Source organism: Thamnophis elegans, chromosome 7, assembly GCF_009769535.1.
Source record: "Thamnophis elegans isolate rThaEle1 chromosome 7, rThaEle1.pri, whole genome shotgun sequence".
In the NCBI taxonomy this organism is placed as follows: Eukaryota; Metazoa; Chordata; class Lepidosauria; order Squamata; family Colubridae; genus Thamnophis; species Thamnophis elegans.
Window position 1 is genome coordinate 80,103,826 of NC_045547.1, and position 12,896 is coordinate 80,116,721.

General features: G+C 44.8%; 1 protein-coding gene across 2 annotated transcripts in view; it reads right to left on the reverse strand.

The window, feature by feature from the left end:
* LRRK2 (leucine rich repeat kinase 2) overlaps positions 1–12,627 on the reverse strand; it is a 117,602-nt gene extending 104,975 nt beyond the window's left edge. For both annotated transcript variants that reach the window (XM_032221705.1, XM_032221706.1), the window contains exons 1-4: positions 12,119–12,627; positions 11,935–12,020; positions 6,696–6,805; positions 970–1,058 (exon numbers count right to left, since the gene is read on the reverse strand). In XM_032221705.1, the coding sequence (XP_032077596.1) occupies positions 970–1,058; positions 6,696–6,805; positions 11,935–12,020; positions 12,119–12,290 (457 nt within the window). In that variant the 5' untranslated portion in view covers positions 12,291–12,627. The remainder of the gene's footprint in view (positions 1–969; positions 1,059–6,695; positions 6,806–11,934; positions 12,021–12,118) is intronic.
* Positions 12,628–12,896: the final 269 nt, after the last annotated feature.

Genomic DNA, 12,896 nt, shown 5'->3' on the forward strand with positions numbered 1-12,896 from the left:
TCCATTCCATTCTCTTCTCCTCTATTTCCATTCCATTCTCTCCACTCCTCTCCTCTTCTCTTTTATTCCAGTCCATTCCATTCCCTCCTCTATTCTATTCTATTCTATTCTATTCTACTCTACTCTATTCCATTCCATTCCATAGTTTCTGTTTCTATTCTATTCTACTCAACTCTACTCTTTCCTTTCCATTCCCTTCTCCTCTCTTCCCTTCCCTTCCATTCTCTCCTCTCCTCTTTTATTCCATTCCATTCCTTTCTATTTATTCCATTCCATTCCATTCCCTCCTGTATTCTATTCTATTCTATTCTACTCTACTCTATTCTACTCTATTTCCATTCCATTCTCTTCTCCTCTCTTCCCTTCCATTCCATTCTCTCCTCTCCTCTTCTCTTTTATTCCATTCCATTCCATTCCCTCCTGTATTCTATTCTATTCTATTCTACTCTACTCTACTCTACTCTACTCCATTCCATTCCATAGTTTCTGTTTCTATTCTATTCTACTCTACTCTACTCCATTCCATTCCATTCCATTCCATTCCATAGTTTCTGTTTCTATTCTATTCTATTCTACTCTACTCTACTCCATTCCATTCCCTTCTCCTCTCTTTCCTTCCCTTCCATTCTCTCCTCTCCTCTTTTATTCCATTCCATTCCATTCCTTTCTATTTATTCCATTCCATTCCCTCCTGTATTCTATTCCATTCTATTCCATTCTATTCCATTCTATTCCATTCTATTCCATTCTATTCCATTCTATTCCATTCTATTCCATTCTATTCTATTCGTTCCATTCCGTTCCATTTCAGTTCCATTTATTCTCTTCTGTTCTGTTCTGTTCCATCTATTCCATTCCGTTCCATTTCATTCCATTCCACTCTACTGGAATCAGTAGGGGACAGAGAGGTTAAAAGGATGATGATATTTACCTGCTTCGGTAATGAAACACCTGCATTACGTTACGTACCTGAAGAAAGAAGTCGATTCAATGCTTTCAAGCCAACCGTTGAAAGATGCACATCAGCACAGTGGGTTTTAAGCATCTTAAGAATTTGCCTAAAGTAAAGAGAAGAAGAAGAAGAAAAATCTTAATTGCAATCCAAAATATATTAGCCACTATCGTAGTAATATGAGCAGGCACACTTATGGATTCAGATAAGCATAATGTTCCCACATATAAGCAAGCAATTGAAATTTCTACTCTACGATCAATGACCATTCTTTTTTTCTTTAATGGTCCAAAGTTGGATTTGCACATTATGCTAAACTAAAATGTGATTTGTTGGTGTTGGTTTTGACTTAGGTGTGTGTGTGTGTGTGTGTGTGTGTGAGAGAGAGAGAGAGAGAGAGAGAGAGAGACAGGGAAAGAGAGAAAGAGAGGGGGGAGGGAGGGAGAGAGGAAGGAGGAAGGAGGGAGAGAGAGAAGGAAAGAAAGAAAGAGGGAAAGAGGGAAAGGGAAAGAGAGAAAGAGAGGAAAAGAGAGAAAGCAAGGGGGGAGGGATAGAGAGAGGGGGGGGAATATTATCCTAGACATATTTAACCAACATGCGTGTTTCCAACAAATACAATTTAGATGCCTCCTAGCAGGATAGTCATTAACCCACAATTCCCAGTTACCAACATACATTGGTTAAAAAAAAACAAGGCCTCTGAAAGTATAAGTATATACTAAATAGTTCTTTTTTCCTCACAGCTGTCGATTTTTTTATTTATTCTCGTGCAACCCTGGCTCAAGTTGAAACCCCAGATGATTCCAATTGAAAATGGCTAATCTTAAATGGTCTGCATAGAGAAAAGAAGGATGGGAGCCCTTCGAGAATTGGGGTTGGGACCGTTTCCTGGGCTTGCTCACAAATTGTTTTTGGGCTTAGGAATAAACTGGTCAGCAGGCCAAGCCCTGTGGATGATGATGCCAAGTTATTCCTAATAGTGAAACTGAAACTGGGATCTCTTGATACCGGATGAATCGTTTAAAAAAAAAAAAAAAAAAGCAAACGCCCATCCTGTCTGATTGTGCAAAGTGATGCAAATTAGAACACACAAAAAATCACAACCCTCATATACACAAAATAAGTTTGAATGTCTATATAACCATTTAGGAAGACGATCTTCAGGTTAACAGTGGATAACACTGCATGGAGGAGTGTGTGTGTGTGTGTTTGTGTGTGTTTGTGTGTGTGTGTGAGAGAGAGAGAGAGAGAGAAAGAGATAGATAGATGATGATAGATAGATAGATAGATAGATAGATAGATAGATAGATAGATAGATAGATAGATATGGCTAGATAATAGATTAGATAGATAGATAGATAGATAGATAGATAGATAGATAGATAGATAGATAGATAGATAGATAGATGAAAGATAGATAGATGAAAGATAGATAGATGGCTAGATAAATAGATAGACTAGATAGATGGATGGATGGATGGATGGGCAGGCGGGCGGATGGATGGATAGATATAGAAATAGGTAGATATGTAGGTAGGTAGATTATTTATCTATCTATCCATCCATTTATCCATCTATCAATCTGTCCATCCATCCATCCATCCATCTATCTAGGCGTTACCCTATGTCAGCTATCTATCTATCCATCCATCCATCTCTCTCTCTCTTGATTGTTGCTATGGTATTTTTCTCAGTTGCTATTCCTTGTTAGCTGCCCAGAATCAATCAATCTATCTATCTATCTATCTATCTATCTATCTATCTATCTATCTATCTATCTATCTATCTATCTATCTATCTATCTTTATATGATAGATCTACCTATCTATTCATTCTATTTTTGTTATATGATAGATCTATCTATCTATCTATCATCTATCTATCTATCTATCTATCTATCTATCTATCTATCTACCTACCTACCTACCTACCTACCTACCTACCTACCTACCTACCTACCTACCTACCTATTCATTCTTTTTGATATATGATAGATCTACCTATCTATTCAATCTATTTTTGTTATATGATAGATCTATCTATCTATCTATCTATCTATCTATCTATCTATCTATCTATCTATCTACCTACCTACCTACCTACCTACCTACCTACCTACCTATCTACCTACCTATTCATTCTTTTTGATATATGATAGATCTACCTATCTATTCAATCTATTTTTGTTATATGATAGATCTATCTATCTATCTATCTATCTATCTATCTATCTATCTATCTATCTATCTATCTATCTATCTACCTACCTACCTACCTACCTACCTACCTACCTATTCATTCTTTTTGATATATGATAGATCTACCTATCTATTCAATCTATTTTTGTTATATGATAGATCTATCTATCTATCTATCTATCTACCTATCTACCTACCTACCTACCTACCTATTCATTCTTTTTGATATATGATAGATCTACCTATCTATTCATTCTATTTTTGTTATATGATAGATCTATCTATCTATCTATCTATCTATCTACCTATCTACCTACCTACCTATCTACCTACCTATTCATTCTTTTTGATATATGATAGATCTACCTATCTATTCATTCTATTTTTGTTATATGATAGATCTATCTATCTATCTATCTATCTATCTATCTATCTATCTATCTATCTATCTACCTATCTACCTACCTATTCATTCTTTTTGATATATGATAGATCTACCTATCTATTCATTCTATTTTTGTTATATGATAGATCTATCTATCTATCTATCTATCTATCTATCTATCTATCTATCTATCTATCTATCTACCTATCTACCTACCTACCTACCTACCTACCTATTCATTCTTTTTGATATATGATAGATCTACCTATCTATTCATTCTATTTTTGTTATATGATAGATCTATCTATCTATCTATCTACCTACCTACCTACCTATCTACCTACCTATTCATTCTTTTTGATATATGATAGATCTACCTATCTATTCATTCTATTTTTGTTATATGATAGATCTATCTATCTATCTATCTATCTATCTATCTATCTATCTACCTACCTACCTACCTACCTACCTACCTACCTACCTACCTACCTACCTACCTACCTACCTACCTACTATTGATTGTTGCGATGGCAATCTTGTCTTTTGCTATTTCTTGTTAGCTGCCCAGAATCATATACAGGTACAGGACCTTTCAAAGTTACAACAGCACTGGGAAAAGTGATGTATGATCATTTTCCACAGTTACGACCGTTTGAGCCTGATCAAAATAATTCAGACCCTTGGCAACTGACTCATCTTTATGACGGTTGCAGTGTTCCGGGGGATCACGCGATCCCCTTTTGCGACCTTGTGACCGGCAAAGTCAACGGGGATGCCGGATTCACTTAACAACCGTGTGAGACCATTTCACAGCTGCGGTGATTCGTTTAACCATTGTGGCGAGAAAGGTCGTAGAATGGGGGGGGGCACAACACTCTTAACAACAGAAATGCTGGCCTCGATTGTGGCCGTAAGTCGAGGGCTACCTGTGTACAGGAAGCTAATAATTAGATCCTTTGGATAGATTTCATTCTAGAACCCAAGTTGGTTGATGCTTTTTGGAAACTTTGCTGGGATCATAACCTCTTTAGACAATATAATGAATGAAACAAATAATTTTCTTTCTTAGAATAAGCACCTAACATTCCAATAGAGCTCACTCTGCAGTTTCTGCAGAGAAATTAGATTTATTCTTGACTCTCCCTTGCTGACTGTTTTAATTGCCTTTGTCTCAGGCAGGCTGAGATTGCAAAAACCCCTGCTGTAATTCCTTCAGACCAACAGCCTTTTATCGAAAGGGAAGCTGACCCCAGTTTACACTCCAGCTTCTGAAATTTCACTTCCCTTTTGTCTCTATGGCAAAAATAGCGGTGACATTTTTTCTCAGCACGGAGAAACTTACTTTTCATCAAAAAATGCTCTCTGCAGCCTGAAGAGATTACTGTTGTTGTTAATAGTTGACGATTTAAACTTCCAATTCGATTCACAGTCTGTGACTGGTAAAAACTTTACAGGTCAAGTCCTAATCAAGGACCTAAGGTATTATTATAATTATTTCTTTTATTCATTAAGCATGAAACTCGGTCAAGGGAACATTTAAAGACGTGTCACAAATACCATGGGGTGGTACTGATGATGTGATGATGCTTTATCTTTGGTGAGATTCACAGCCTTTGGGGATGGTTGGTAGCTCAACAGCGCAAGTCTTAACTAAGGACCTAGGAACTGTTAAGGTAATGTTGGAGGATATAAGCTGTTCCAAGTAGGGTGGTTTTCTGAGAATCAGAATGTTCAAGTCCGATAAATTTAGAATTATTATTATATACTTCATTCATTAAACATGAAACTCAGCCAACTGAACATTCAAAAATGCATTACGTATACCAGTGACTGGTGCTAATGGTTGATACGGTTTGCTGCCAGCATCCTAGGTATCAACCAAGGACCTTCTTAAAATATAAGATGTTCTGAGTAGTGTAGTTTTTTGCAGTTCTGCTGGTGTTATTACAGGAAGCTGCAATTTGTGGATGTATCTTGTAAAATTCTTGGATATGGGGCCAAGTGCCCCGATGACAATGGGTATCACTGCTACATGCTTCATTCATAGCTGTGAAGTTTCGATGGCCAGGTCACGATATTTCATGATTTTTTCTAGTTCTTTTTCTTCGACTCTGCCATCTCCAGGAACAGCGATATCAATAAACTGTACACTTCGGCCCTCTACAACCATGATATCTGGCATGTTGTCCTCCAAATGATGATCCGTTTGTATTTGAAAGTCCCACAAGATCTTCGCCTTCTCATTTTCAATAACTTTTTCCACTTTATGTTCCCATGACTTTCTGGATACATATTTTTTATATGTATCCAGACATTATATTTTTTTATATAATGACCAGTGGATGATGATGATTGATTGATTGAATCTTCAATTTGATTCACAATCCCCTTTTGCAACCTTCTGATGAGCAAAATCAATGGGGAAGCCAGATTCATTTAACAACTGTGTTACTAACTTAATAACTGCAGTGATTCGCTTAACAACAGTAACTAGAAAAACTGTAAAACAGGGTAAAACTCACTTAACAACTCTCTTGCTTAGCACTGGGAATGTTTAGCTCCATTGTATTCGTAAGTCGAGGGTTACCTGTGCAAGATTATATTTTGTATTTCTGCAGAAACAAGCTGTGCTAGAATCTGTGTGATACATACTGCATACAACATACTAATTGCCAACAAAAGTGTGTCTAGTCAAGGCTACGGTTTTCCCAGTTGCAATGGATGGCTGTGAAAGTTGAACCATGAGAAAGAGTGAGCGCCAAAGAATGGAGGCCTTTGAACTCTGGTGCTGGAGAAGACTCCTGCGAGTCCCTTGGACTGCAAGGCCATCCAACCGGTCAGTCCTAGAGGAGATCAACCCTGGCTGCTCTTTAGAAGGCCAGATCCTGAAGAGGAAACTCAAAGGCTTTGGCGACCTAATGAGAAGGAAGAAGGACTCACTGGAGAAGAGCCTCATGCTGGGAAAGATGGAGGGCAGAAGAAGAAAAGGATGACAGAGAAGGAGGTAGCTGGATGGAGACATGCAAGCAGTCGGCGTGAGCTTCACTGGACTCCAGAGGATGATAGTGGACAGGAAGGCCTGGAGGAACGTTGTCCATGGGGTCGCGATGGGTCGGACACGACTTCGCAACTAACAACACCACCACAATATACTTACTGATGGACACTGAGAACTTCCCAGTCCTTTCCAACTCCTTGTGGCGCTGTTAAATGATGCAGAGTTTCTGGGCATATTTTAATAAGTTTGCAAAGAAGGGTCCAGCCCACCTAAAAAAGCAGAAAATAGGTTTTGTTTTTAAAGATACAGTATATGAATTTCCTTTACGTCCCACTTAGAGATAAATTTTACCTTTAATAAGTAAAACTAATGTAAAATTTTAATAAGTCCACGTTTTAATACAAGAATAGAATTAAAAAATGGTGCTAAAGTACAGGTAGTCCTCGACTTGTGACCACAACTGAGCCCAGAATTTCTGTCACTAAGCGAGACATATGCGAAGTGAGTTTTGTCCCGTTTTATGAACTTTCTCGCCGTGCTTGTTAAGCGAATCCCTGCAGTTATTAAATGAGTCGCACGGTCATTAAGTGAATTTGGCCTCCTCGTGGTCTCCGTTTGTCAGAAGGTCACAAAAGGAGAACACGTGCCCCCCCCCCAGGACACGGCGACGTCGTAAATATGAATCAGTTGTCAAGCCTCTGAATTTTGAACACGCGGACACGGAAGGCTGCAACGGTCATAAGTCACATTTTTCAGAGCCATTGCAACTTCAGACGGTCGCTAAATGAATTGTTGCAAGTCCAGGAAAACCTATACATCACACCGATTCAAACTGTCCAGTTTCATCTATATCAGTGAGGACTAACCTTTTTGTCGTCGCGTGCCAATAGTGCATGCACCCACACCCATAATGCAACGCGTGCACGAACCCCCTGCGACCAGCCACCCTGCGCATGCGGACGAGACACCCCCCCACTCTCCCCCATGCATGTATGCGATTCCCCCCGTGCCCCGTTTTGGGCCTAGCAGGCTTCCCCAAAGCCTCCCTGGACCAAAAACAGGATGTGGGGGAGCGCTGCCCCTCTCAGTCCATTTTGGGCCTAACAGGCCTCCCCGAAACCTCCTGGGACCAAAAACGGGACATGGGGGGGGGCGCTGTCCTCTGTGCCCCGTTTTGGGCCTAGCAGGCTTCCCTGAAGCCTCCTGGGACCAAAAGCAGGACATAGAGTGCTGTCCTTCGTGCCCCGTTTTGGGCCCAGCAGGCCTCCCTGAAGCCTCCTGGGACCAACAACGGGACATAGAGGAGCGCTGTCCTCCGTGCCCGGTTTTGGGCCTAGCAGGCTTCCCTGAAGCCTCCCTGGACCAAAAACAGGATGTGGGGGAGCGCTGCCCCTCGCAGCCCGTTTTGGGCCTAGCAGACCTCACTGAAGCCTTCTGGGGCCAAAAACGGGACATAGAGTGCTGTCCGTGCCCCATTTTGGGCCCAGCAGGCCTCCCTGAAGCCTCCCAGGACCAAAAACGGGATGTGGGGGAGCACTGCCCCTCGCAGCCCTTTTTGGGCTTAGCAGGCCTCCCCGAAACCTCCCTGGACCAAAAACAGGATGTGGGGGAGCGCTGCCCCTCGCAGCCTGTTTTGCGCCTAGCAGGCCTCCTTGAAGCCTCCTGGGACCAAAAACGGGACATGGGGGAGGGCTGGGCCTAGCAGGCCTCCCTGAAGCCTCCCAGGACCAAAAACAGGATGTGGAGGAGCGCTGTCCCTCTCAGCCCGTTTTGGGCCTATCAGGCCTCCCTGAAGCCTCCTGGGACCAACAACGGGACATAGAGGAGGGCTGTCCTGCGTGCCCCGTTTTGGGCCTAGCAGGCTTCCCTGAAGCCTCCCAGGACCAAAAATGGGATGTGGGGGAGCGCTGTCCCTCACAGCCCATTTTGGGCCTAGCAGACCTCACTGAAGCCTCCTGGGATGAAAAACAGGATGTGGGGGAGCGCTGCCCCTCGCAGCCCATTTTGGGCCTAGCAGGCCTCCCTGAAGCCTCCTGGGACCAAAAATGGGACATAGGGGAGCGCTGTCCTCTGCGCCCTGTTTTGGGCCTAGCAGGCTTCCCTGAAGCCTCCCAGGACCAAAAACGGGATGTGGGGGAGCACTGCCCCTCACAGCCCGTTTTGGGCCTAGCAGGCCTCCCTGAAACCTCCTGGGACCAAAAACGGGGCATGGGGGGGGGCGCTGTCCTCTGTGCCCGATTTTGGGCCTAGCAGGCTTCCCTGAAGCCTCCCAGGACCAAAAACGGGATGTGGGGGAGCACTGCCCCTCACAGCCCGTTTTGGGCCTAGCAGGCCTCCCTGAAACCTCCTGGGACCAAAAACGGGGCATGGGGGGGGCGCTGTCCTCTGTGCCCGATTTTGGGCCTAGCAGGCTTCCCTGAAGCCTCCCAGGACCAAAAACGGGATGTGGGGGAGCACTGCCCCTCACAGCCCGTTTTGGGCCTAGCAGGCCTCCCTGAAACCTCCTGGGACCAAAAACGGGGCATGGGGGGGCGCTGTCCTCTGTGCCCCATTTTGGGCCTAGCAGGCTTCCCTGAAACCTCCTGGGACCAAAAACGGGACATGGGGGAGCGCTGCCCCTCGCAGCCCTTTTGGGGCCTAGCAGGCCTCCTTGAAGCCTCCTGGGACCAAAAACGGGACGTGGGAGGGAGGGGGTGCAGAGACCCAAAAACCAGCCGGGTGGCAACAGCTCACGTGCCCGCAGAGGGCTCTGTGTGCCACCTGTGGCACGTGTGCTATAGGTTCGCCATTATGGATCTACTGTACTATATGTTGCAGAAGGCATCAAATCCCAAGCAATAATTATAAAAGGGGAACGGAGTTTTCTTTCTGACTGAAATAATGTGGCTTTGTGGTTGATGCTGGAGTGATTTTTACTGCGACAAAAAAAACCCCCAAACGTGACACCCACAGACTTCTGGACAGAACAAAATGAAGGCTGGATGCCAATCGTTTCATTTCTCTCTTGAAATCTGTTCATTTTTGGGCACCTCTCACTACATTTTTTTTTAGCCTCTGTGTTTCAGCGGCTCCCTCAATTAAAAACATCACTTCAGGCATCTTTATTCCTTGTTCGTTATGCCGTATAGTATGCAAACAGATTCTTGAGAGAGAAACTATTTAAATAAACTGATGGAATGAGAGTGGGCAAATATCAAACGATTTCATCTCTATATAAATGCCTTCTAGCAAGTTAATTTGGACAGAAGTTGCGATTTTACTGTTTCGGTAACAAATCAATTACAGATGTGCAAGCAAACAGCTTTGCTTTCTTCTTTTAACGTCCTGTCCAATTGTAGTTTATTTTTATTTAAGAGACATTTATTGTGGAACTTTTCAACTACCGTATTATCTAGTCTTAACTTGCATATTCCTTTTATTATGGGAATTAAGCCAGACTTTTGTTGAAAAGCGAAATCATTTCCTTAAAATATTTCCCCACTGTTATAGCAACATACTGTTCATCAAACAGCAGCCCCCAATAATCCACCTGTTAGACTCCTATTTTATGCATCTCTTCAAACTTTAAGGAGGGTACAGAGACAGGCTTTTAAAAAAAGATAATAATTAAAAAACAGAAATTCTGTTTCACAGTCAATATTATGTCAAAGCAGCATTTTTTTTGTCCCAAACGGAATAGAAAGTGAATTGTGACACATTCTGCCTCCCAGTGACTTCCTTCCTTTTTTCCTCCTTCTCCTTCTCTTTCTTCCTTTCATTCTTTCTTTCTTTTTCTCTTTCTCTCTCCCTCTCTTTCTTTCTCTCTTTTTGATGCAGCAGGTAAAATAAGGTTCAACTTGCAATTGCAGACACAAGGTGGAGGAGGAGGAGGAGGAGGAGAAAGAAAAGGAGGAGGAAGAGAAAGAGAAGGTAGATAAGAGCAGGAGGAGAATAACAGAATAAGAGAGTTGAAAGGGACCTTGAAGGTCTTCTAGTCCAACCCCTGCTCAAGCAGGAGATCCTATTCCATTCCGGTGGCTGTCCAGGGGGAGAAGGAGACTTACAAGGAGGAGGAGGAGGAGGAGGAAGAGGAGGAGGAAGAGAAGGTAGACAGAAGGAGAATAACAGAGTTGAAAGGGACCTCGAAGGTCTTCTAGTCCAACCCCTGCTCAAGCAGGAGACCCTCTTCCATTCTAGTGGCTGTCTGGGGGGAGGAGGAGGAGCCCTACAAGGAGAAAAGGGAGGAGATAGGAGAAGGAGAAGACAGAAGGAGAAGGAGAAGAAGGAGAAGAAGAGAAGGGGAAGATAGAAGGTAGACAGAAGGCAGAAAGGTACAAGGAGGAGTAGGAGATAGAAGGATGAGACCATAGCAGGAGAAGGAGAAGAAGACAGAAGAAGGAGAAGGGAGAAGGAGGGGAAGAGAGAAGGAGGAGAAGACAGAAGGAGGAGATAGAAGGAGAACGTAGAAAGAAAGATACAGGAAGGAGGCAGAGGAGGAGACTTAGAAAGAGAAGAAGGAGGAGATAGAAGAATGAGAAGATAGGAGAAGATGACAGAAGGAGGGGAGAAGAGAGAAGGAGAGAAGGAGATGGTATACAGAAGGCAGAAAGAGAGGTACAAGGAGAAGGAGGAGGAGATAGAAGGAGAAAAAGACAGAAGAAGGAGAAGGGAGAAGAAGGAGAGGAAGAGAGAAGGAGGAGAAGACAGAAGGAAGAGAAGGAGAAGGTAGACAGAAGGCAGGAAGAGAGGTACGAGGAGAAGTTGGAGACTTACAAGAAGGAGGAGGAGGAGATGAATGGAGAGAAGAAGGAGACAGGAGAAGGAGAAGAGAAGGAGAAGGATGAGAAAAGAGAAAGAGGAGGAGAGAGAAGGAAGAGAAGAAGGAGAGGTACAAAGAGGAGGAGACTTACAAGAAGTGGGAGCTGGAAGGAGGAGATGATAGAAGACCGAAGGAGAAGGGAAAAGGAGAAGTTGGAGAAGAGAAGGAGAAGGTAGACAGAAGGCAGAAAGAGAGGTACAAGAAGAAGGAGGAGCTAGAAGGAGAAAAAGACAGAAGGCAGAAGAAGGAGAAGGGAGAAGAAGGTGGGGAAGAGAGAAGGAGGAGACAGAAGGAGAAGGAAGAGAAGGAGAAGATAGACAGGAGAAGGAGAGATACAAGAAGGGGGAGCTGGAAGGAGGAGATGATAGACCGAAGAAGGAGAAGGGAAAAGGAGAAGTTGGAGAAGAGAAGAAGGTAGACAGAAGGCAGAAAGAGAGGTACAAGGAGAAGGAGGAGGAGATGGAAGGAGAGAAAGACAGAAGAGGGAGAAGGGAAACGGAGAAGGAGGGGAAGACAGAAGGAAGAGAAGGAGAAGGTAGGCAGAAGGCAGAAAGAGAGGTACAAGGAGGAGGAGGAGGAGGAGGAGGGAAGCCGCCTTACCTGTTGCACTCGCCCCACCCTCAGGTAAGAGACCAGCACCAGCAGCAGAGGCACGTAGATGCTGCCGTCGCGGAAGAGCGCGGCGCCTGAGCGGAGAGGCAGGAGAGGAGCATGAAGGCGGGCAGGGAGTCCCCCGGGCAGCCCCGTCCCGTCCCGTCCCTTCCCCGGGGGGGAACCCGCTTACCGCCGGGCAGGGCGGCGAAGGCCAGCAGGTCCTGCAGCGTCTGCAAGAGGCTCTCCAGCTGCTTCCCCTCCTGCAGGTTCCGCAGCCGGACCAGCAGCTTCTGCAGCGCCGCCGCCCGACGCTCCTCGTCCGCCTCCGGCACCGCCGCCGCCGCCGCCGCGCCGCTTGCCATGGCCGGACAGACGGCCTGCCTGCCTGCCTGCGGAGAAGGGAAAGTCTCCGGCCTGTCCTGCCCGCTTGCCCCTCCGCCCGCTCCGCCGGCCCCGCCTGAAGCCCGCTCGGGTGGAGGGGAGGCGGAGGCAGAAGCCCTAGATGGCGCCCGGGCTTCCTCCCCGGCTGGAGGGAGGAGGAGGAGGAGGAAAGGGGGAAGGAAGGAAGGGGGAGCCGCCGGGACGCCGGACGGCCCTCCAGCCCAAGGCCGAGCGGGGGCGGCGGCCGAGCGGGGCTCCCGGAGCAAGTGGGGGAGAGCGCGGGAGAGCGCCGAGGATTGTCCCGGGAAAGTTTTTTCTCCTTTTCTTTTCTTTCTTTCTTTCTTTCTTTCTTTCTTTCTTTCTTTCTTTCTTTCTTTCTTTCTTTTCTTGCTTGCTTTCCTTCCTTTCTTTGCTCTCTCCCTCCCCTCTTTTTTCTTTCTTTCTTTCTCTTTCATTCCTCTCTTCTTTCTCTCTCTCTCCCACACATCCTCCCTTTCTTTTCTTTCTTTCCTCCCTCCCTCCTTCCCTTCCCTTTCTTTTTCTTTCTTTTTTTCTTTTCTTGCTTGCTTGTTTTCCTTCCTTCTCTC